This window comes from Aspergillus fumigatus, chromosome 7 (assembly GCF_000002655.1).
Source record: "Aspergillus fumigatus Af293 chromosome 7, whole genome shotgun sequence".
NCBI classification, from domain to species: domain Eukaryota; kingdom Fungi; phylum Ascomycota; class Eurotiomycetes; order Eurotiales; family Aspergillaceae; genus Aspergillus; species Aspergillus fumigatus.
In genome coordinates this window covers 1,237,608-1,260,006 of record NC_007200.1, presented here as the reverse complement: position 1 = coordinate 1,260,006, position 22,399 = coordinate 1,237,608, and the positions used below count along the sequence as shown (strand labels likewise).

The following is a 22,399-nucleotide window of genomic DNA, read 5'->3' as shown; positions in this document are numbered from 1 at the left end:
CGGCAGCCTAGATGGGTCCAATCCTTGAGGCGAAGTAGCAATTTTGCCGTCAAACAGATGACACAACGGCGCACAGAAAGACTTGTATTATTTGGGTATTGCCACTGCCTTGCACGATCTCGTCATTTGGTCGTGTTTTCGACTGTGAAGACTGTCGCACACTCTCACTTTCGCTCCATAAATTCCTTGGAAGAGGCAGGCTGAGCCCAGACCTCGTCGATATTGCAATTGCTTATTGCTCCATACGTGTGAAACAGTAGAATCAAATTTGAGCATTGGCATAGCATCAGCTCTTGATTATGAGAAAGGGTAGATTCGGCGGTGATTTGTGGAAGCATCAGCAGCAATTACCGGCCAATATACCATGCATCAATCGAGGCAAACTTAAGCGACGTTAAGGCGCAACGGAACTTGGTGGACCGAAGAGACATGATAACTACCTTCTTGGAACCTACTCAGCCGTTATTGAGCGCCTTTGTTCTTGGCTGGCATCCTTTGAACCATCGTAAGGAGACCTATTCAAACTTGATGGGTGTAGTGACCTTCAGCCTGTGCTGCTTTCTGCTTGGTTGATTGGCAAGCGAGTCACATCGGACTCTCTCCGCCACCGAACCAATCGGCCTCCCTTCATCCACCCTTGCTGTGATCTGAACGAGAATTGGTTCTCTCGCAAGCCAATTGACGATTATCTCAGACGCTCCTCGAGTATCGATCTTTAACTCTACAGATCACATCCATGGACTCGCTCGTCGATGCGGAGTACCCTGTGGTCAATGCTCGCATGAGATGATCGTCCAACCTAGTCATTCGACATTTGCTGCAGCAATCCGAAAGCGCTTCCTGCCTTGATGGCCACCCGTTCTGCAGATTCTGTCATATAGACGCGATTCGACCGTGCTTCGTACACATATCCTCTCCTTTTCCTGCAGCGGTCGAATCGGGGAGCGTTCTTCATTTCGGCTCTTCCCTGGTCCTGGCCACATGACGTGACGTCGTTATCTGCTCCAATCTCTCTTCCAGAGAAGAAGTTTACTCTCGGGATTTGAAATCGTTGTACGTCCGCGCCATGCGTGCGGATTGGCTGGCAAGTCTACGTTTGTTCACCTTCAAGAGTTGCGGTCACGTCGAGCATCCTCACGCTCTCGGGCTCTGGATGGGTGGCTGGTTATGCTTCATCACTTGATCCTTGATGACTAGGGAGTCCACGAGACCAGATCATCGTACCTGTCATTACTCAGGTAATGATTTTGTCGAAATCAATTCGATCAAGCCTTATTTGGGATCTTGGTATCATTGTCCTCCCCACCGATTTCCTGATATGTCCGCACCTACTCCGTATATCGACAGAGAAAAGGAGACCCAGAGGGCAATAATAATAGGCTTCGTCTTAATCTCATCGCGAGCCTGCGGGAATTTGCATCTCCAGAACTCGGAGCACAGCGCAGGTTCAGGCGACTTGCAGGGACATAGGACTAACAAACCAAAGTTTGCCAAACGTCTTCGCTCCAGGTCGCGTCCGGGTATCCGCACTGACTAGAGGAGCGCAGCCTTGCTCGAACTGACCTCCAGGCTCAAAATACATGCTATTGCTGGCATTACAGCCTTGGGAGCGGAAAACCTTGCATATCCTGCCTGTATTGCTTTTCACCTACAGCCTTGTATTGCCGTGATATTCAACAACCTGTCCTAGGGTACCCGCAGCCCTCTATTTGTAGATCTTTATTCCCTTCCAAAGAGCAAGCAATCTCTTCGTAAGAAGAGGACAAAAGATAAAGTAGAAAATATGTCATCTTCTGCAGAATGTACTTCGTAGTCAACAGCTCATATAGAGGAAGGATGTGCGCAGCTTCAAGTGAAATCCCCGTCTCTGCATCCGCCACTCATCAACAAGCAGGTTGACGCGGCCTGTGATAACTCGGGCGTCCATCCCGTTTTTTGTACTTTTAGGTATTGCAAGCTATATCCAACACCTATAAAGTAGATTATGATCGTTGGTTACGGTTACCACCTACAGATAACCTAGATAGGAAATAGCAGATCATATTGTATAGAAGCACTCTCGCATTTCCCGCAGATGGGTGAATGTCATTTCATTGACTACGAGTTGCCCGTTTGTAACGGGAGTTTGGAATCACCCTCGGGATGTGCAAGTTTGGTCATTTTTTCGAGTCCTAATACTAATCTAATATGCGACGCGCGAATTCATGACGGACAGCTAGCCCACAGGGAGTCAATTCAGGTAGAGGCAATGCCCAAAAAGTCTATCATCAAATCGAAGTCAGCAAGGATATGATGAATTCGTTTTGACGACTCGAAAGGTGGAAATAGCATCATTGTCAGAAGTCCATTAAGATCATTGAAACAGACCACAAGGATCTGCTTCTGACATAAGAGGTACCAGAAAATAAAGTAAAAAAGGTGTTGTATCATCACGTAGATAAATCACGAAGAAATGAAATTTCAAGCTCAGAACATACCTTTCGCAAACTTAGCTGAGAGCCATTGTGAAAACGTCAGTAAGTCGTATGCACAGCTCTAAAGATGGTAACCAGACAATTGATCAACATGAAGATCAGAATGTCAAGCATTGTCGACAAAAGAAAATAATTGAAGAGGGAAGAAAGAAGTTTCGCGGACGTTGTAACTGCAGAAAAAGTAAGAAAAGCTAAGCGAACTCCACCAGCACGTGACCCACACTCCACACCCGCTCGTCGTTTGTCTCATCTTCACATCAACTTCAATTTTTACGATTTCATCCATCGCCAGTCCAACTCCGTCGACACACCCGACCAGTACACCCCCGACAATACTTCAAGATGGGGTAAGTTATCGCTCTTCACAATTCGATATGACTCGAGATGCATCACCATAGTCGCTTATTCCGAACACTTGAACTAACCAACTCGCTACAGTCGTATGCACAGCAAGGGAAAGGGTATTAGCGCCTCTGCTATTCCCTACAGCCGTTCTGCTCCTGCCTGGTTGAAGACCACCCCCGAGCAGGTCGTCGACCAGATCTGCAAGCTCGCCAGAAAGGGTGCTACCCCTTCTCAGATTGGTGTTGTCCTCCGTGACAGCCACGGCATTGCCCAGGTCAAGGTTGTCACTGGTACGTTTATTTAGATTGTCGTCCTGTCTGTTATTACCGTTTGCTAACATCATTCTGCAACAGGTAACAAGATCCTGCGTATCTTGAAGTCCAATGGTACGATAATACCGTCTATCATAACTCCAATCGCACCAGTATAGACGAGGATATCAAGGCTAGCGGATCGTGGACAAGGATGTATGGCGGTTGCTCTGAGAATGAGATGCACGAGCCTTGAAATACCTCTGCATGAAACCGCTGTCGCCCGTCTTGATTCCCAGCCTCGATTCTGAACTCTATCACTGGACGTGGGAAAATCTTTTCGCAGAAATGCAAAAGCTTTCTCTATGCCTCTGCTTGGTCAATCCACAGGCTGACAGAGAGATTTTTCGTAAAAACAGGCCTCGCTCCCGAACTCCCCGAGGACCTTTACTTCCTGATCAAGAAGGTAGCGTTGCATCTTTCTCTTGTCCCTATATTCCAAGTCTTACTGACTATTGTAGGCCGTCGCCGTTCGCAAGCACCTTGAGCGTAACCGCAAGGACAAGGACAGCAAGTTCCGCCTCATTCTCATCGAGTCTCGTATCCACCGTCTGTCCCGCTACTACAAGTCCGTCGGTGTCCTGCCCCCCACCTGGCGTTACGAGTCCGCCACTGCCAGCACCCTTGTCGCTTAAGCGGCTTGCCATCTCTCTGGTCTTGGTGTGTGGTTGTTGGTTCTGTGACATATCGTTGTCGATGAGGAATTTCGCTTTGGCAACCTGAGATGGTTGCGGAGTGATCGACTAGGACTCTCCTAGTGTTCATGCATGAACGATCCTAGATACCTCTTGTCGCGAATAGTCAAAAAATCAAAACAAAATTCAACTACCTATGCTGTCTCGACTGTAAGTTAAAGTATTTCTCTCTAAAAGTAATATTACTGCCTACAGGCATAAACAATTATGTATCACATTTTTTCTATGCACTATCCCAAGCATATGCGAGATTAACTCGATCGTCTAACCTCCTTCGCAACCGCGTTGCAAAGCTCGACCCTCACACCCGCTCCAGTAAGTACATGAATCCACAACCTCTGGGTATCACTCAAGCGATCATTTTCCGACTTGACCTCCACAAACATGACTTCCTTCTTCTCCACACTCCACAGAAAGAGATCAGGTATCCCCCCACCGCGCTGCTGATACTCCTGAGCCATGACTTTGCAAATAGTGGCGAGAGCTTCGCCTCGAAAACACTGCACGATCTCAACCAAGTCGTCCAGCTCAAAGGCCCAGTCGATGCCGATGGCGCAGGTCTGCTTCGCTGATTCACGCTCATGAATATCACGAATAATCCTCTCAGCAGCGCCGTTCGTTATTTCTACCAGACGGTGATTGATCTCTGATGCGCGGGAGGGGTAGAATGCATCGGTGTGGAGGTCTAGGGGGCAGGTTTGATAGGGTGTTTGGAAGACATTAGGGACGTAGGTGAATAGGATGTCGTAGAAAAGGTAGCCAAACTAGGATTTACATGTTAGCTGTGAGATCATACGAGGTGGAATAAAGCATACTAAGGTTCTGACGATCCCTCCTTCAGCATGGTAGCCCTTCCAGCCGTGATCCCTATACCAGCTCAAACACATGCTTTCGACTCGGCATTCGCCCCCGCCCTCTCTCTCGTCAATCCAGATGGTCGGGCGTCCTCGCCTGGTCGAGGATTCCTCCCTTTTCCCTGAAGCGCGAGCAGGTGAGTCTTCCCGTTCGATTCGTATACCTTCAATCGTCCGTACTTCTGGTTTAGCCAACATGACATGGCCAAAGTCGTGTTGCTCGCGCTTGACTACTTTCAAAGCCCTTTCCAACTTTGTGATCCTCTTTTGAAGGTCATAGTGATATATGAGATGGCAGTCAGGGTCTTCCAGCCCTTCTTCGCATGTCCGTAGGGCAATTCGTTTCCAGTGTTTCTTTTGGAGGTCCTCGCTTCGTCCATCAAAAGGTGTAAGAGCCCACATATAGTGTTCCTCTAACAGTGCTTTTCGTTGATACCATGCGCCGCGTCGGGCAGCGTGGAACAAGCGCTGGCTCAGCAACTCACACAGAATTTCATGTTCCCGTTTGTGTTCTTTGAAGCGCCCGAAGGGCAGAAGGCCTTTGTGAATGATTCTTGTATAGACCCACGCTGGGGAAAAGCGACGTAGGTATGCGCCTTCACCCACTTCGTAGATGGTGTCTTCCTTGCGCTGTTCCTGTTCAAGTAGATTTTTCCATCGGGGATAGACTTCTGTACAGATGCGTTTCACATGCTCCAGCCTTTCCTGAGTAGGAGCGCCGTTAAATTCAAGAAGATTGTCTACTTGATGCTGTTTCCGCAGCGCTGATTCGAATTCAAGCAGAATCTCCCTAGATGGAAAGATCGAGCTAGATCGAGATACAATATACTCGGGGAAATTTCTGCGGGAGATCTTCGCAAGAATTATAGTGGTAAGCGATTTCTCCGTCCACTCTGTGGACCTGTAAAAGACCAGATGTACTCTCTCGAAGAGAGCATAAGGCCCCGGCGCGAGTCTGATGCAGTCGCCAGTATACTCAAGAATCCTCTGAATATAATGGTCATCACGATTGACAGCAGGGGGGGAGTCGTGCTCTTTACCGTTCCAGTTGAGCCCTGTTTGCCTCTGGCTGGACGCACAAAAGGCTTCCAGAAGCTCCTTCTTACTCTTGCCTTGAACCTTTGCACCCTTGGCGAGGATTTTGAGTTCTTCAAGAAGTAGCAGAGAGGATGCTTCCTCCAAAGTCGTTATCTCATCAGTGTCATCGGCGAACCTGAAATAAGTGAGGCCCACACCACTGCCAGAACTTGTGTCTTCAGAGTTCTCATCTGAAGATACTAGAGGGCCAGGCAGCTTACGGCTCGACCGCAGATCAGCCACCGCCTGGGACATATCACTAATGTCGGAGTAATAACCCAAGCGATTGATGCGATGCCAAGCCGAGGTCTTGCGAAGGAAGAGCCGCACATATCTGATGACGAACGATCAGCTTGTCTCCGATGAGGCGAATCTCTTGGCTCCACTCACAAGTATTGGGACTCATACGATAGCCCTTTCCATTGTTCAAAAACCTCTAACTCCGCCTCATTGAAAAGGTGGGCTTCTTCGTCCAGCACAGTTTCCAGTGCCAGATTGAATGCATCCACATAGATTGAAGTCTTTCCCTTCCGCCATTTGCCGTCTTGAAGCCTCTGGCGCAGATTAGGCTCGTCATCTTGTCCTACCACATGCGAAGTTTCATACTCCGCGATAGCTTGTTGATCTGTAGGAATATCTGGTAGCGAAGACTCTAATTCTGTCTGACTGTTTGGGACCAAGCTCTCGTCCTCGACCGCAAAATCGCCAACTTGAGCCGAGGGCAGGGAATCCCATGTATCTGATGGACTATCAGAGCTATCGATTTCGTTTTCCTTGATTCTGGATCCCTCCTTCCGAAGTGCGACTGTTCTGGGACTCTCTTGACCCTCTTTAGGGGTAGTCTTCCTGCGCTTCACGGGAGGGCGCAATGTGTCCCAGAAGTCCAGAAGGGACATGCTGCCACAAGAGCTTTGACGTGATCATTCGAATGAAATTCTTAGAGAGACTCTCTGTAGACAGCATCACTAGTATCAATTTGATGGCCAACGACGCGCTGACACGAGTGTTCCATCCACGAAAAGACGCGAAGTCACCTGAGTTAAATTGGATTTTGTACCTGTTTGATATGTTTGATATGTTTGCAGTCTGCCCACTTGACAGGCAGCAGGAAGATAAGCAGCGCTGATGAAGGCGCAATTATACGCATCTAACGCAAGCGCATAAATAATGACATCTATCCTCGCACTTTTGTATAATATATATCATCCTTTGACATAATAGTAGCCATGGCGGACGTTCCTGTGAGAATTACTCTCCCCTCATGACCATCCCCACAGTGGAGAGAGCTTGAAGAAGCTCCGCCCGCAAGCTCCGCCCTTGGAGATCTTTCTTCGTTCCCAATGCGACATCACTTTTAACTTTCTGTCTACTCTTGCTTTGTTTCTCTTTGTCCTTCAAACAGTATCCGTCATACATTGGAATTGCTACCGCACCATCTAACTCTTCGTCTTTAGTCACCCGACTCAGCCACTCCAATCAAGAAAGAAATACCCTCTACGTCCTCTGCGCCTCTGAACAATCCACTCCAACACAGTGATCCGACCTCCGGACCCAGCGCAATACATCCACTCAACATGGGCAACGGCGCAACACCCAGCAGCAACACTGGTGCAGGAAACACCCCGCGAGCGGAGTCAGATACCCCCACGGCGCAGGTCCGCCCAGGCGGTGCGCCCGCACGGGCATACATGAACGAAAAGATAGTGCCGTACTTGCTTGAGGGGATGAAATCCGTCGTCAAAGAACAGTGAGTTGCTTCCTATTGCTTGATAATACGCTTGCCCTGTAATGGAGCAGTGCAGGGGGTTGCGCGGGAAGTGCATCATTCACGCGACTAGTACTAATATGTCTTTGCGACAGACCCTCAGATCCTCTACGCGTGCTGGGCGAGTTTCTGATCCAGAAGAGCAATGAAGTCGAGGGTGGAGCGGTCTCAGCGAAGAAATCGCCCGAGTAGGCCGGGGATTTGGGCGGTGGCGCTAGCAAGCGCTGTGAATTCCATTGAGGAGCGGTTACTTCATGTCTACTGTGCCTCGTGGAGCGAATTCAGAAAGGAATCTGCATGCTCACGTCTGCATGAGGATGAGCGTCACACCGGTCCTTGATTCCGAGCCCCGGCAATCTGATGAGAAGGGACAAGGACTCTCGTCAATCTCTGTTCGTGCCACAGATTATCGCTGTGCTGACATTATTTGCTCGATTTTGGTAATTTGTTATCATGGGAGAACATCCCGCCACGAGCAAGAATCTTCAATCTATGTTACAATCTAGCTTCAGCGAGGGTTGTACGACTTTTACCTGCATATTCTAGATATAGCAAGAGACTCAAATTTTCAATCCGATATTGCCTCTCTAGAGGTGGCGATTTGAAATATCCCCTTTCATAGTCACAGTAATAATTTTGGAGTTCTCGAGTGGATGGGGCCTGGGGGTGATTGCTATATATATATCTCGAGGTAATTCAGCATCAACACTGAAAAACATGCTCCATAACAGAGGGAAGAGATTGGCAGGGCTGGTGAACAAATCAATCGGATACTATATGCCATACACTATCGGCTTGACGACAGTCTAAGGAATATTGTAATAGAAGTTGGCTCTCACACAGCGCCTGAGATCGGAAAGATTGAGGTCCTAACCAAGACTTCCCCGTATGGTGACTACCCCACAGATGCACAAGAATGCGTAACAAGCGGATTGCTCATATTATAAAACTATTAGGCACCACAGATTGTGATAAAATAACAATGACCCTGATGGTTAGTGTCTCAGTATAGCCAGACGAAAGAACCGCCACTAGAAGGCTAGCAGAAGAATGGGGTAGAATGAGAAAGGGAGGCTCTGCTCAAAAACATCAATCAATGCCAGTGGTTGAATAGAAGCAACTACTGTATCTGATATTAGTATTCTTATTTCATCATCTTCATCCTTACCTCTCCGGTTACCATCATCAACCAGTGCCATTGACGCGGGGTGTCACCCGACCACTGAGGATGCAGCAGCAGGCCTGTAGATAGTGAATCAACCCAGGGTATTACTTTGTACTAAGTTGATCCGGTCTGGCGCCACGGGAGATGCCACTGGTAGAAGGCTGTCCTCGGGTTGGCGATACTACAGGCACAAATAATAGCGGCTGTGACAGAATTGGCAAGGAAGAGCAGGATCCCGTTCAGTCAGCTTGGTTCAAACAAGGCGTAAGAACAGAGTCCTTGTGTGGGTGAATGGGCCGAAGCCATTTTGTTTGTTTATGTGTTTCAGGCCGAATACAATCGAGTCGTTACGTAGAGAAAGCTGTATAAGACGCAATAAGGCGAAAAGCTGACTAGCGAGACAACGACCAAGTTTTCCGGAAGAGTTGCAAAAGTAGCAGTGCTGACCCATGAGATAATCCGAAGAATTACAACGTTATTGTGAAAATTTGTTTCTCTTTCCCTGCCGCCATATTTCCCGGGTGTATCGAAGCGATGAACAAATGAAAAATATCAGCCTGTGACTGAAGAGAGTCGACACACTTCTGTCCTGGCCTTTCTTTCTTGCTTTGTTTTGTTTTTGAAGTGGTTGAGAGACTGGTCGCAAAACTGGTGGCCTTCCGATCCGAAAGACATTTGCATGTGAAGACGACTTTTCCTTCGAAGACAGAAAACAAACTATTCACGCCCTAGGGCCGGCCGTGAATCGAGACCCGATTGTAGGGAAACTCTCGAAATCGAAGCGTTTCGAGGAAAATGCAAGAGCAATGGCACGTCACAAGAGGAAGGGGCAGGGGGATAGGGAAGATGGGGAAAAAGCCAGTGAAAAGAGGAAAAAGACTAACACGGGGAATAATTACGTTGCATAATCTCGACTCGAGTGTTGGCTTCCCATGTCATCAAATCACCTACCGGCCACTGTATCTGTCTTCACCACCACGGGGTTCATAAGAGCGGCCAGCGTACGGTTCGCGGGCAGGAGGGGCGTCGCCGTAGCTGGGAGGGTTAGCATCACGATCATAATAGCCACGACGATCGTCACGGCGAGGCTCGCGACTGTACCGCTCTTCACGGCCACCACCACTACCGGAGGCGTAGCGATCAATGCCACCACGGTAGCTGTAGTCGTCACGGTACTCACGACGAGGATAGTCGCGGTATTCGCGGCCGCCATCGCGACCACCGCCATAGTCACGACGATCACTGTAGGAGTCATAACGACCATAACGGTAGTCGTCACCACCACCGCCGCCGCGACGCCAGCCGCCACCGTGAGGTCCACGTCTGTCATCATAACGGTCACCACGGCCGCCGCGGCCACCAGGTCCACGGAAGTCTGTAGAAGGGACAAGTTAGCAGTTGATTGAATCCTTAAGACTCAGGGGTATGAGGACTTACCACGCTTGGGAGGTCCAAAGTATTTGCCAGGGGTAGGAGTTCTGGGGCGGCTACGTCGGGCCTTCTCAATGCTGAGAGTACGGCCCTCGATAACCTCACCCTGCAGGCCCTCCTTGGCAGCATCAGCCTGCTCGGCAGTGACCATCTTGACGAAGCCAAAGCCACGAGATTCCTTAGTGTGAGGGTCCACCATGATCGAGCAGCTCTCGACATCGCCGTACTTCTCGAACAGACGGGAGATATCGGACTCGGTCAGACGAGGGTGGATACCGGTGACGAAAAGGTTCGAGCCGGGGTTAACGGCACCTTCTTCATCATCGTCAGGCTTGCGGGAATCGACGGGAGCACTGAACAAGAGATGTCAGCGTGCTGGTTCAAATGATACAAAAGACTGATAATCCAGGAAAGGGCCAAATTACCGGTCATCGGCACGTCCATTGGGCGAACGGCTGCGAGCACGATCGCCCCGAGGCTCATCGCGAGGGGAAGCGCTGCGGTCGCGAGCGAAACGAGGCTCGTCTGAAGTTGAGAGAAGCAAAACAAATTAGTACTGCGACCGCTGTATTGACGACTATGATCATTGTCGATCGGGATGTTCTTAGGCAAACACATACCGTCGTAGCGACCGTTCTCGTTATCGTATTCAGCAGACATTATGTCAAATTTTGAAATGAGGAGGAATGAAGAAAGTAGATAGGTGATAAGGAAGGTAAAAAGATGAACAAAGCTCGTTACTCGAAAGAGCGCGCGAGATGCACGTCCTGCAACTAAGCCGTGGTCGAAGGGGAAAAAAAAGGAAAGTAGAAAAATCCAGTCAGCAACAGTCGCGGATTAGACTAGTCTGGTTAGGAATGCTGAAAACGCGAAGATATCAGATTCCCGTCAGTAGAAGGAGAAGTAGGAAATGAAGGAGGAATGAGAAGAGATGGGAGATGGAAGGAGGATGGGTGATGATGATGGTTGGAAAGGAAGGGGGAGAGACGGAGCAGGAAAAAACGAGGCGAACAATTCCAGACCGGGCGCGGTTTCTCGTGTGGATGGTGCCAAGCCTCAGCACACCTGGTGTTTGTCTGCAGCAACGAATATCCCTGTCAACAATGACTATCTCCGGAGTACTGTTGACAGTTCAGTAGAAGCTGCGAGAGTTTCTACTATCTAGAGATGATGGAAATAGATTCTTTGCAGTAATCTCAGAGTCAATTCATCCGAAACCAATTAATTTCCATTCTGAGCAAAGACCACACAATGCGCGAAACAATGCTTCATCCACATGGTTATAACCCTCCGAACACGCATTTGCTCCATCTCTAAGGTTAAGGTTCGAAATAAACTCGCAAGGAGCATAGAAAAGGATTCAAAACAAACGCGGAAAAGAAAGAAAGACTTGGCTAAAATCATGCTCGCAAGTACGTCGAAGAATCACTTGAATCCACGCCATCGCCTCCGAGTTCGATGGACTTTCACAGCCGTCTCGCTGGTTGGGGCGTCTGATGCAGCAGCAGCAGCTGTATCGGTGGGCGCCGAGTTCCCCTCCATCTCATCGTCTACCAAGTCTTTCAATTCGTCCTCATCCAACTCGCTAAGCTCCTCACTCATCCCTCGCATGACATCGCGACCGGTCCAGCGTTCTTCGTGGATAGTCGTTCCGACGGGATCGAATGGTTGCATGTACCATAGAATACCACCCTGTGACAGGGGATGTTGCGGATCACCCTGAAAGCTTGGTGGAGGTGTGAGGAGCCCTTTCTGGGATTCAGTTAGCTGTGCGAGTAGTGGCGAGCTATTAGCTTCCTCCTTGCTTGGCCCGGCTTCCTGCTGTGCTTCAGCACTGGTGGGAATTGTTGCCGATGCTCCAGGAGCAATCTGATCTTCTGGCTCCGTCACAGCCGCCGAAGCAGTAAGCTCAGCAGAATCAGTCATGGGAGTATCCTGTGCCTGAGCATCTGGGATAGGCCGGTCGTTCCCGGCATCAAGCGTGGCAGTATCCTCAGCCTTCTCAGGTAGGGCCGAGGTGGATGATTCCTCTTGAGGCTCGACTTTGGCAGGAAGCCCTGCTTTACTACCCACTTTCTCTTGCACACCATCCGAAACTTCACCAGAAACCGGATTATCGATACGCGCTTCGCCTTCAGCTGGCTCTGCAGATCCTTCTTCCACTGATCCTCTTCGGGAGAGGACGCTGTTCTCAAACATGAGATCCAGCTCTTTCAGTTCCTTTTCGAAGGGCTTGCGGTTGAGCTCGCTTTCTTTCTTGATCGCATCCTCGAGAGCGGGCTGGATGGCCTTAATGATGCGCTTAGCTAATTTTCTCTTCTCACGCTGTTCAAGAGGGAGTTCAGGAGCGCGCCCGCTGATCTGCATCTGCAACTCAGCAGTGTCCCCGGCAGGTTGAACCCCTATTTCCGACGTGAATATGGAAGCTAGGTCGGCCGAGAAGGCTGCAACCGACGTGTAGTACCGCTGCTGAAGTTTCGTGCGTAGAGAAAGCAGACCTTGTTTGAAAACCCCTTTTCCGTCAAGCCTAAGATGCCATTAGCGAGGAAATAGCGACCCTTCGATGACTAGAAAGAGTATTTTACTCACCCTTGAGCTTTTTCATAGATAGGCCAGAGCAGAGGAAAAATAGGGAAGTATACGGTATCCACAATGGACCTTAAAAGTTCCGCATCCTTCAACTTTTCCCGCTCGCGTTTCTTTACTTCATCGCACAGCATCCGGAGCCGATCCAAGTCGTAAGACAATCTTTCACCGAATTCGATGCGTCTCTGCAGTCGCTTGCCACCACTAACACCCATCGCGACATAATCCCTTCGTGTCATCTCCATTGACGAGAAAGTCTCTAATGACAACTGAAGTCGTTTCAAAAGAGCTGCACCTCGCCTGGCTTCGCGTTTGAGTGTCCAGTACTTGCAGGCATCTTCGGCATACTGTTTCCTTTGCCGAACACCAAAGCGTTGAAGGGACGCCACTACAGAATTAAGGACAACCTGAGGAATAACCGGAGCACCAGACGGGAGCTTCCATATTGTTTTCGGTGTGCCAATGCGCTTCCTTTTATTACCGCCAACAGTAAGCGTGATGCGCGGGGTATGTGTCCTTTGTCCATCGAGTTCGCCGGGGTCGACTCCCAAAGGATAGGATGGCTCCAGCGACAGAGCAGCCGCCTGACTATCACCCCATTGCCTGCCTTGCATTGTGTTGCGGTAATATTCTATAGCATCCGCCGTAGCAGCGTCGGTGCCATGCTCCAAGCGCCAATCGTCAGGGACATGCTTATCACAAAATGCCTTAAGAAGATGAGAGTCCATGATTGCAGGAGCCCCATGGCCGGATTTCATCTTGAGGTAAAGCTGAGCCCGCCGTGCACAGGTAGGATGAAAGGCAACAAAGCAGTTTTTGTTGCTGCACTGAATTGAAGCTCCCATTCGTTGCTTGCAGATGTAGCAAGTCAGCTTCCAACGGCTTCGGGGAACTTTCTCAACATCAGTCACTGGCTCCATGAGCGAGGGATTGCCAAGGGAGACCTCTGGGATCCATATGGCACAGAGTAGGTGAGACCACTTAGAGCTCGTAGTCTGCTTGAAAGCACCCTCTGTGTTCGGACAGAAGATACAGTTGACGGATCCCCGTCCAATCAGCTGGCACTTCCGACACAACCATTGCCCCTCAGGGATGAAGGGAACACCGTAACACTCTTGATGTACTGCGAGATCACAGCCATCGCAGAAGACAATAGCGTTGGAGTTTTCGCAGTCGCCATCGTCACAGATAGCGCATTTACTGTCTTGTTCCTCGCCCGGGGCAGTCGTTTCTCCATTCACGGCTGCTGCGGAGCTTGACCGGGGGCGTTGAGTCTGTGGAGGCTTCGGGTTCGGCTTCGGTATACGCTTTTCCAAAGTATGCCACTCTTTCTCGATTTTCGTCATGGTAATCTCAAAGACGGCCGGTTTGATAGGCTCCAACTGCTCTTCCCTTCGCTTCGCATTGTAGTCTTCCAGCCATTTTTCGTCTTGCTCGTCCATGTCATATTCAACTCTGCCAACAGAGGCATTGACTTCCCCCTCGCTAGTGGGCGGGTTGATAATATCCAGGTCGTCTTCCTGCGCTCCCTCAGTCATCCGAATCATCTGCCGCTCATGACGGACGAAAAGATCGCTTTCTTGGTAACCCACACTCGCCATCGTCCGGTCCACGTAGTTCCGCTGGCCAACCCCTGGCTGGTCATAGAAAACAAAAGGATCCCGCAGCCGGAACGAAGGTTTTGGGAGAGTGAGCCTCTCGCGGGGGTTTGGACCCGGTGGCGGTATAGCTTTCGGCTGAGGTGTAATACCGAGGGCATTCAGGATAGCCTCAGGACGACGGGGAGGACGACCTGGTTTGCGCTTGATAGGTGAAGGAGACGCGCCACTGGTATGGAGTTTGATAAGCTCCGCTAACGGATCCTTGCTCGAATTAATATCGATACCGTTCAACTGCAGAATCTCCGCAATGGGCGTTGACGGAGCCGGACGATCTACTTCCTCCGCGCTGAAAACTGCAATTTTGGCATCGATATCCAAGTCCGGGTGGAACTCCTCCCAACCGCGCTCCTCGCGCGGCTTGTACCCGTCTCCCTGCTGTAGGGCCAAAGCGGCGGCTGTCGACGAGCCATACCGACCACGACTCTGCGACTTCTCCCTTCTCAGACGAGCAGACGGGGGAGTTGTCGGAGCAGGGGGCGGCGGCGGTGGGGGGGGGAGGAGGACTTGTTGTGGCTCAAGTTCAGGTTTGGCTATGGGTTCAGGTTCAGGCTCAGGTTCAGGCTCAGGCTCCGGCTCGGATTCAGGTTCGGGTTCGGGCTCGGGCGCAGGTTCGGGTGCAGGGCGACTTCGTGAAGATGAGGTTCGTCTGATGGGGGTTCGTTTGATTTTGGGAGGTTCGTCCACATCAATTTCGACATATCTTCCCCCACCTCCAGGTCCTCCGGGAATGTATCTTCGTTTCTTCAGAGGGGGGCCTTCGCTAGCTTCAGAGTTTGGCCCCTTGAGGGCAACTTTCGGGCCCTTTCGCGAGGCCCTGCCGGCCGACAAGCGATATTTTGATGAAGAATATGGCGCCATCCTAAAGGAAGTCCGTGAAATAGCAGAGACTAATCGGAAATAGCTTAATAAAGCGTCCCTGAATGGCGTTCCGTTGGGTTCGCCGCTGAGCCTCAAATACCAAGCGTAAAGTTTCCAGGCCGTGCGGTGTTTTGCAGAGAAACCAAATCAAGCAACATAGAAGCGCAACTCATGACTTGGAGTATGCATAAAATGAATAGCAACGGCACCAAATAGAAGGCTCCACGGCCATGACGGGCTACGGCGAGGGGCGACGCGACAGCAACTGGACGTCCGCAATCCACTACTGTCAATGTCTTGGCACTAACCGCCGTGGGCCAGCCAGAGCGGAGACCACCCGAATCAGGAGATTCCCAAGTAACGCGGAGCTTATCTATTATTCTCACTTACGTTCTACGACGGAGCAATCGGCTTGTTCCAGGATGAGTGGTCCCGGTGAAGAACGGTATGTATTTTCATTCCAAATTTTGTTCGTTAACAAGCCAGATCATTTCACTGACAAGTGTACTTCTAGATGGCGCGGAGGTCGTCCGCAGGATCAAAACCGCCAGTCGGGACAAAGACACTCTAACTCGAGGAACATGGGCGCACATAGTGGGAATCGCGGCGGACAGAGCCCAGCTCCCTGGTCGGATTCGCGTGACCAACTCGCCACCGGGCCGTCTCAGGAGCACGTTCCTGTGCGTGGGTTCAATTCCGCAGAGTTGAAAGCAGCTCTACGGAGAGGTAGGCATTCTCTCATCATCTACTCCATTCTCTAGGATCTGCTAACACTATCTGCTGTACTTCAGGCCCAGGAGGTAATACCAGCCCGTTCAGCCGGAACCTACATTTCCGCCACAAGCAGAAGAGCCACTGACCACCCTGCACCAGAGCCTAAGCCTTTCTTCTACCGACCAAATGGAAAAGATGCAAACAGCAACCGTGCCAGTGGACCCTGGGGCGCAAAGCGTACGTCACATTACCACCAATACATCGGAGTTCAGTGCTGCTAACGCATATGCAGCCAACACAATGGCTAACGGAAAGGACTTCTTTCTTGAGCTCCGCAAGCAGGTGACCGCGTTGCGGCAGGGAGCTACTGTCCCTGGAGGTTGATTCTAACAGGAGCACTATTAGTCCCAGGGCGAAGGAAAAATATACGGGGGTGGTACCGTTATCAAGCCGAGTCTGAAGCAAGGCTTCAGTGGCCACGGTCCAGACGAAGAATCGAGGATATGCTGGCTGCAGCTGGCTCTTGCTGGTTATTACCAGAGTGAGCGCCCTGGTCAATGTGATACGTGAACTCGGGGTGTGTGCTAGGAATTGGGCAGTAGCGCTATTCCTTTGGCATCCTCTGCTGTTGTACTGGTAGATGACTATGGCGTGAACATTTTCGAGAAAGTACATGCAAGTCAAGGAATATCGAGAGAATCTTCATGATCCACATATTAGTCTATAAATACAGTGTACAGAAAGCAATGCACGAATGGTACAGTAGAGAGCAGTCTAGTATACAGTGTCCTTGCCTTTCTTTATCATCCACCCGTCAGCGCCCAAAAGTCCACCATCCTCAGCACGCGGATCAAGAGCCCACTTCCTGAGAGCCCTACCACCGAGGTCCGTGCTGAAGCCTGCCTCGAACATCTCAATCCCAGCCCACCCGATCATGGCCGCATTGTCCGTGCATAAATACGGCGGCGGCGCAACAATTTCAACATGTCCGAACCCGCGGACATCAAGGAACGATCGTAGCACAGCCATCAGAAACCTATTAGCTGCGACTCCACCGCTAATAACGAGCGTGTTGACATCTGGGACACCCTTGTTCCGCGCTTTCTGCTGCAGCTCCTCAAGAGCGATGATCGTCCGCGAACCCAGATGCTCAAAGCAGACGCGCATCGCCTCACGGGCCAGAGCAACTCGCTCCTCATCCGAGACTTCCTTGCCTGCTGTCTTCTTCGCTCCCATCAATTTGTTGATCATGCTTGGCAGAAATGAGAAGCTGTACTGCAGCTGCCGGGTGTTGGCGAAGGGAGACGTGAGGGTCCAGCCCCACGGGCTTGGCTGCTTGATCAGCTCCTCGCCTCGGGTCTTGGGGGCACAGTAGTTACTCCAATCTGCGCTGCCGTTGGGAAAGGCAAATTGTTCCAGCAGTTTGCCATACATTGTAGTTTTGGCTTCGTTGAGGACAGAGGGTGCGATGATTTCTCGCGCAGCTTTATCGAGAGCTTCGCCGATCGCGATATCCGCAGTCGATGCCATTATGGTATGGTCTGTAATAGAGGTAGACCCAACAAGCATTGAATGGCCACCGGAGACTAGTATAGAGAGGAAGGGAAATTCGGGGGTTAGAGGTGGGTTGGCAGAGGTGACATCGGGGCCTTGTTGCGCTCGGTCCATGGCGGAAACAAGTCGAGGAGTCAGGAGATGGGCTTGCATATGATGGACGCCCACAAATGGAATCTGCCATGCGACGGACAGGCCTTTGGCTGTATCGAGTCCAGTGAAGAGGTTCGCCCGCATCCCAGGCCCGCGGGTGACCGAGACGAAATCCGGCTTGCGCCGTTGAGAGCCATCTGATAGTTTCAATAATTTCGACGTATCCTCGCCATCTTCCGATACTGGTGGTAAGTGCTTGAGCGCCTTATCGACGAGTTTGGCCAGATTCTCTTGATGCGATTCAAGTGCTAGAATTGGGTGGATGCCTCGATATTCCCTGGTATCTGCCGTCACATTCTCGAGAAAATGAATTCTCGTAGAGATATCACGGCATCGATCATTCTTCTCGACGATCGCAACCGACGTGTCGTCACTATAAGGAGGACAAAATTGAGCGAAATCCAGGCTGGTGATGTAGTCTGAGGGTAGCAAAACGACTTACCATGACGTTTCAATGGCAAGGGTGAGGAGTCCTCGATTTTGGGCCCTCTGGATGACTTTTGAAGGACTGCATATTCTCCCACGGAGGAGAGCAGATGCAGATCTCGAAATTAGCATTGAGAGAATTATTGAAAGTGGTCCTTCGGTTTAGCATGGCATTAGGTTGCGCTGCGAAAAACATTCCCGCGGAACCCGCACGGACCATCGAAGCCCTGGAATGCAGCCCTAAACCGGTATCAACTCAGCAACAGAGACGGTATCTACTAGATACATTGTGCTGCTGTCAGCTTAGGTGGTGTGAAGCATGCTCTGAGGCTGTAGGACTTAGGGTAATAATGGCTACCTATGTCGCTCTACGTCCTACAATCTTCACTCCACCATCGTTTGTTTGCAACTATCACTTCAGTCATAAAGAATGCATTTGGATTGTATCATCACGTCATAAGCCATAATAGTATCTATATACACGCTGTTTCACAAGCTGCTCTCTGGCTGAGATTTCATCCGAGTAACAATCATCGGAATCCGAGCGTTGCACCGACAGTGCAAAGTCCTGGATTCTCACGACGATCGCGAAGTCGTAGCCGGGTGCAGACGCCAGAAAACATGCCATCTCTGGGAACCCAACTGTCGACCTTTAGGTCTGGTTTTTGGCAGATCTGGGGTCGCGTAGACACAGTATCACGCCGATAAGACCTCTCATTCACGCACCATCCAGCGTCGCTCTTCTTTTGACAGTTTCGTGTAGGTGCCGTAATACTCCTCAGGGTTCTCGATTGGCGTCACGCAGTGTACTGTCGGAGTAGCCTGGAACTGGATTCGCTTCTCTGCGTGGCTGGTTGCACCGGTCATGGGTTGCTTCTTGAGAATGCTCTTTGATTTACACGGATTGGTGTAACTGTATGATTGCGCTTGAATACTCGAGAAACGCTTCCCGCCTGGGCTTAGAGGAACCGGCGAGCTTGGTGTGCGGGGGAAAGGACCAGGAGACTTGAGCGATAATGAAGGACGAGTAAGGCTCTGCGCAGTTGAAGTGACGACATGCAGCTTGGGTCTCATATTGACGGTAGTGTGAGGCAAAAGATTAACAGATGGTGATTGTTGACTCGTGACGGAGTATGGTTGAATGCTCTAAGAGAGATATGCGCAGCTTGAGGTGAAGGCTTTGATCAACAAAGTCTTCGCAAGATGCGAGTATGTAAAAAGCGACTATTGTTGACGAAGTGTCGATCCAAAATAAGAAGGCAAAAGATAGTAAATAATGCTTGGACCAGCCAAACAAACCCCTTGTGGGACGAAAATAGAACAAAAATGGAACAAAAAGGACAAAAACAGCAAACTGAGACGGAAGGTGTCTGAGGAAGAGAGGGACTGGCAGCAACTCAAGGGTACTGCGCGGCTATATAGTCGCCCGCTGTCTGGTCAGGACATGAGATTGGGACGGAGGAAGAAAGAGGGGAAAAGACAAGAGCAGAAAAGGGACGGGGTGGTTGGGATGTTAACTGCCGGCAGCCAATGATGACCAACACATCATTGTCCTAAGCGCCAGACATCTGCAGCCAACGCACCCGAACCAAGTCCATCACACTTGGACTGTGGTTAGTCGCATTGTAGTAACGAATCATGGACTGGTCGCGACGGTGGAAATGCTCAGAAGGATTTCGACTTGACGAATCAGCAGTCTCTCCCATCAGCACTTCGGCAGAGGTAAGTCTATAGAGCGAGATTATACCCGGATGCTTGATCCTTGCTTGTGTGGTACTTAATTTAGATCTCTGCAGAACTCGAGTCAATGAATGGCAATGATATTATTTGGCTGACACTGAGCCATGACCCTTGCCTCAAGGGCCTCGACCGTATGAACTTCTAGTCCCAGAAGAATAGCAGCTGGGAAACCCTCAGAAGTGCTCCCCTCAGCCATGGGATCACTCATTTGGTTGGATCAACCTTCGTCGTGACTCGCCATACTCCCTAGCCAGTCTATTGGTCGTAGCTGGGATACACCTCGTGAGCTATTGGAAAGCCTACTGATATACTTACCAATCATCGCAGAAACCGGACGGTCATGCACCACAGTCACAATCTGTCTGCAGCCATAACGTTCTCTTCACTCAGATACTTCTGTCCGTGCCCATCGTCCTCACGTCTTCAGCATCATTACACTACAGTGTGGACCTAGAGTTGTGAGCTCAACCATGACCTTTGTTGACCATCTTGGTAGCCGACATTGGGGTAATTTTGAAATCTCAGCAACGTACGCCAGGGTTGCCCATGAATTTCGGCAGAGCCATCACAAGCACCCTTAACGGAACAAATCGCACGAAAAATGTCTAATCTGAGAGCTTAATAGATTCGGCAGTGTCCTCCGTGCCCAAGGAGAAAGACGCCAGGAGACAAGAAGGTAATTGATTGGAGTCGATGGCTCTTGTTTGACCCGTCCCCCGAAAGTAAGTAAGAGACTGCAATCGAAATCTTAAAGAGGGAAGACTGACGGACTGACGAATCAATGTTCATTCTTCGTCCAGTGGTCGACTCTTCACTTGCATCCATCTTGTCCACGGGTGGGTTGACCACTCCGGCTCACGTAGCAGAAGCGGCAGTCGTTGGAAAGCTCATGATATGAGTGTCTTTGTAGGTAGGTGAGGTGAGGAATTTGCTGCACCATTAACCATTGTCACATTATCACGCAAGGTCAAACGTACATTATAAGTGTGCTTAATGCAGATAGAGGACGACATTCATATCAATAGCAGCAAAGAGTTGCACTCAGGCTTGCCATCACCTTGATTTATATTCCTCGTTAATTGTACTGCGCAGAACAATATATTGCCTGATGCTGGAGCTCTGTATGATCATCCAGATTCACCTTGTATGCATGTATCTCTTCCTCCACGGAACGAGTCTAGAGTTACACTCAATTAGTGGCACACAAATACCGTAAGATTGCTACATCAATACTAATGCAGGACGTGTCCGCAGAGCGCCTGGAAGACTAGGGATACAGAAAAATGGGTTGTCTTTCAACCAAAATGGTGCCTCAATAGGCAGGCAGACAAGCGACTTAACGTTTGCCAATGCCTGATTCATCTGCCAGCTTGCTTGCAAGAGTTTTTAATTCCTCCTCAGGTGCTGTTGAGTCCACTGCTCCCTCAGCAGCAGAAGCCTCAAGATTGAAAATTTCGCAATGTGTTCCGTCATCCGAAAGTTGTACTTATTGAGGTCCCGTGAATAACTCCAAATGTATGCAGCAGACGAACAGCTTCCAGGCAATCTCTGAGATTATGTATGTCTGGGGTTTCCCCGATAGTTCCTCCATTAAGAAGCCAACTTTCACCCGTCATACTTGACTCGGGAGATGTGATTGTTGATCTGAGAGACCCCCGTCAGGTCTCAAAGGTTGAAAAGACAGCACTAGGGAAATTAAGTTGTTGGAGGTTTAACCTGTGGGGCATACTTTCGTCTGGAGTACTTTCAATGCCCTGGAAAGTTCTCCGAATGTTGTGTCTTTTCCATTCCTCCTCCCACTTTGGAAAATGTTCCAGCTTTGGAAGAACTCGATCACCGTCTGTCCTGCATTTACGAGGAAGGATATCCCCCTCAAAGATAGAAGCGTATATGATCCTTGAATCTCTCCCTATTTGATAATCATTTTCCTCGAGATCCAGGGACAATACTCCCTGCTTGATTTCTCAGTACAAGATCCGCTGACAAGAGAGATTCAGGATATGCCTCACCCCAACAGGTGCTGCTACGACTGGCTGGTTGCGTAGGGGTAAGATTGAGTTAACACGCCTAGAGAAGGATGATATGAAGAGCCATATAGTGGGCAAGGTCTGCCATCTAAATAGATTAGATATGTTGAGCATGCCGACACGGTAGCTAAGGTGTTGAAATGTGACGACGATGCTACGAGATTGTTGGAGTTCGAGACGTACAGGCTATCACTTGGCGAACTTAGGAAACATTGTTACGGCATCACACAAAAAAAAGTTGAAGGTGCGTTATTGTAGGTACTTGCTTAATGCAGATGGTGGAAGATATCTATATCAGCAGCAGCTAGTACGCGGCCACATGAGTTCAGACTTGCCGCCATGTTGATTCCTGCCCTGTATTTTGTCCAGAAAAACATTTTACCTAGTGTTGTCCAGTCATTCATGGCCTTATCCTTTGTTTTTCCCCATCTTTCTCTCCATTGTTTGCAGCGGGTCTGGAGGTGACGTCAGCCATAGCCAATTTGGTAGTACACAACTGTCGTGCCTGATCCGCAGTGAGCCGAAGGATCTACAACTTAAATATTTACCAGGATTAGTTCACC

The 22,399-nt window shown here is 49.9% G+C and overlaps 6 protein-coding genes and 1 non-coding gene across 7 annotated transcripts; 2 read left to right on the top strand and 5 right to left on the bottom strand.

The window, feature by feature from the left end:
* Positions 1–2,334: 2,334 nt before the first annotated feature.
* AFUA_7G05295 lies at positions 2,335–2,437 on the bottom strand. Its single transcript, XR_013344534.1, has one exon. It is a non-coding gene; the product is annotated as an uncharacterized ncRNA (small nucleolar RNA).
* A 291-nt stretch (positions 2,438–2,728) lies between these two features.
* AFUA_7G05290 (40S ribosomal protein uS15) lies at positions 2,729–3,975 on the top strand. The gene is made up of 5 exons (XM_743887.2): positions 2,729–2,821; positions 2,913–3,109; positions 3,173–3,205; positions 3,490–3,536; positions 3,592–3,975. Exons 1-5 carry the CDS (start codon positions 2,817–2,819, stop codon positions 3,763–3,765), a joined length of 456 nt encoding a protein of 151 aa, XP_748980.2. The 5' UTR covers positions 2,729–2,816; the 3' UTR covers positions 3,766–3,975.
* Positions 3,976–4,013: 38 nt separating this feature from the next.
* On the bottom strand, positions 4,014–6,652 carry AFUA_7G05280 (fanconi-associated nuclease 1; the record flags this gene model as incomplete). Its single annotated transcript, XM_743888.2, has 3 exons — positions 4,014–4,589; positions 4,641–6,090; positions 6,147–6,652. 3 exons carry the CDS (start codon positions 6,650–6,652, stop codon positions 4,077–4,079), a joined length of 2,469 nt encoding a protein of 822 aa, XP_748981.1. The 3' UTR covers positions 4,014–4,076.
* Positions 6,653–6,899: 247 nt separating this feature from the next.
* Positions 6,900–8,125, top strand: AFUA_7G05270 (DPY30/SDC1 family protein). Its single transcript, XM_743889.2, has 3 exons — positions 6,900–7,157; positions 7,211–7,503; positions 7,617–8,125. Exons 2-3 carry the CDS (start codon positions 7,331–7,333, stop codon positions 7,711–7,713), a joined length of 270 nt encoding a protein of 89 aa, XP_748982.1. The 5' UTR covers positions 6,900–7,157; positions 7,211–7,330; the 3' UTR covers positions 7,714–8,125.
* A 190-nt stretch (positions 8,126–8,315) lies between these two features.
* Positions 8,316–11,214, bottom strand: AFUA_7G05260 (RNA recognition motif domain-containing protein). The gene is made up of 4 exons (XM_743890.2): positions 10,738–11,214; positions 10,543–10,642; positions 10,124–10,470; positions 8,316–10,061 (listed from the first exon to the last, which is right to left on the bottom strand). The coding sequence occupies exons 1-4, from the start codon at positions 10,775–10,777 to the stop codon at positions 9,634–9,636; spliced, it is 915 nt and encodes a 304-aa protein (XP_748983.1). The 5' UTR covers positions 10,778–11,214; the 3' UTR covers positions 8,316–9,633.
* Positions 11,215–11,259: 45 nt separating this feature from the next.
* Positions 11,260–15,667, bottom strand: AFUA_7G05250 (putative PHD finger domain protein). The gene is made up of 2 exons (XM_743891.2): positions 12,707–15,667; positions 11,260–12,644 (listed from the first exon to the last, which is right to left on the bottom strand). The coding sequence occupies exons 1-2, from the start codon at positions 15,220–15,222 to the stop codon at positions 11,543–11,545; spliced, it is 3,618 nt and encodes a 1,205-aa protein (XP_748984.1). The 5' UTR covers positions 15,223–15,667; the 3' UTR covers positions 11,260–11,542.
* Positions 15,668–16,710: 1,043 nt separating this feature from the next.
* AFUA_7G05240 (N(6)-L-threonylcarbamoyladenine synthase family protein) lies at positions 16,711–18,337 on the bottom strand (the record flags this gene model as incomplete). Its single annotated transcript, XM_077805194.1, has 2 exons — positions 18,086–18,337; positions 16,711–18,016 (listed from the first exon to the last, which is right to left on the bottom strand). The coding sequence occupies exons 1-2, from the start codon at positions 18,199–18,201 to the stop codon at positions 16,711–16,713; spliced, it is 1,422 nt and encodes a 473-aa protein (XP_077661322.1). The 5' UTR covers positions 18,202–18,337.
* Positions 18,338–22,399: the final 4,062 nt, after the last annotated feature.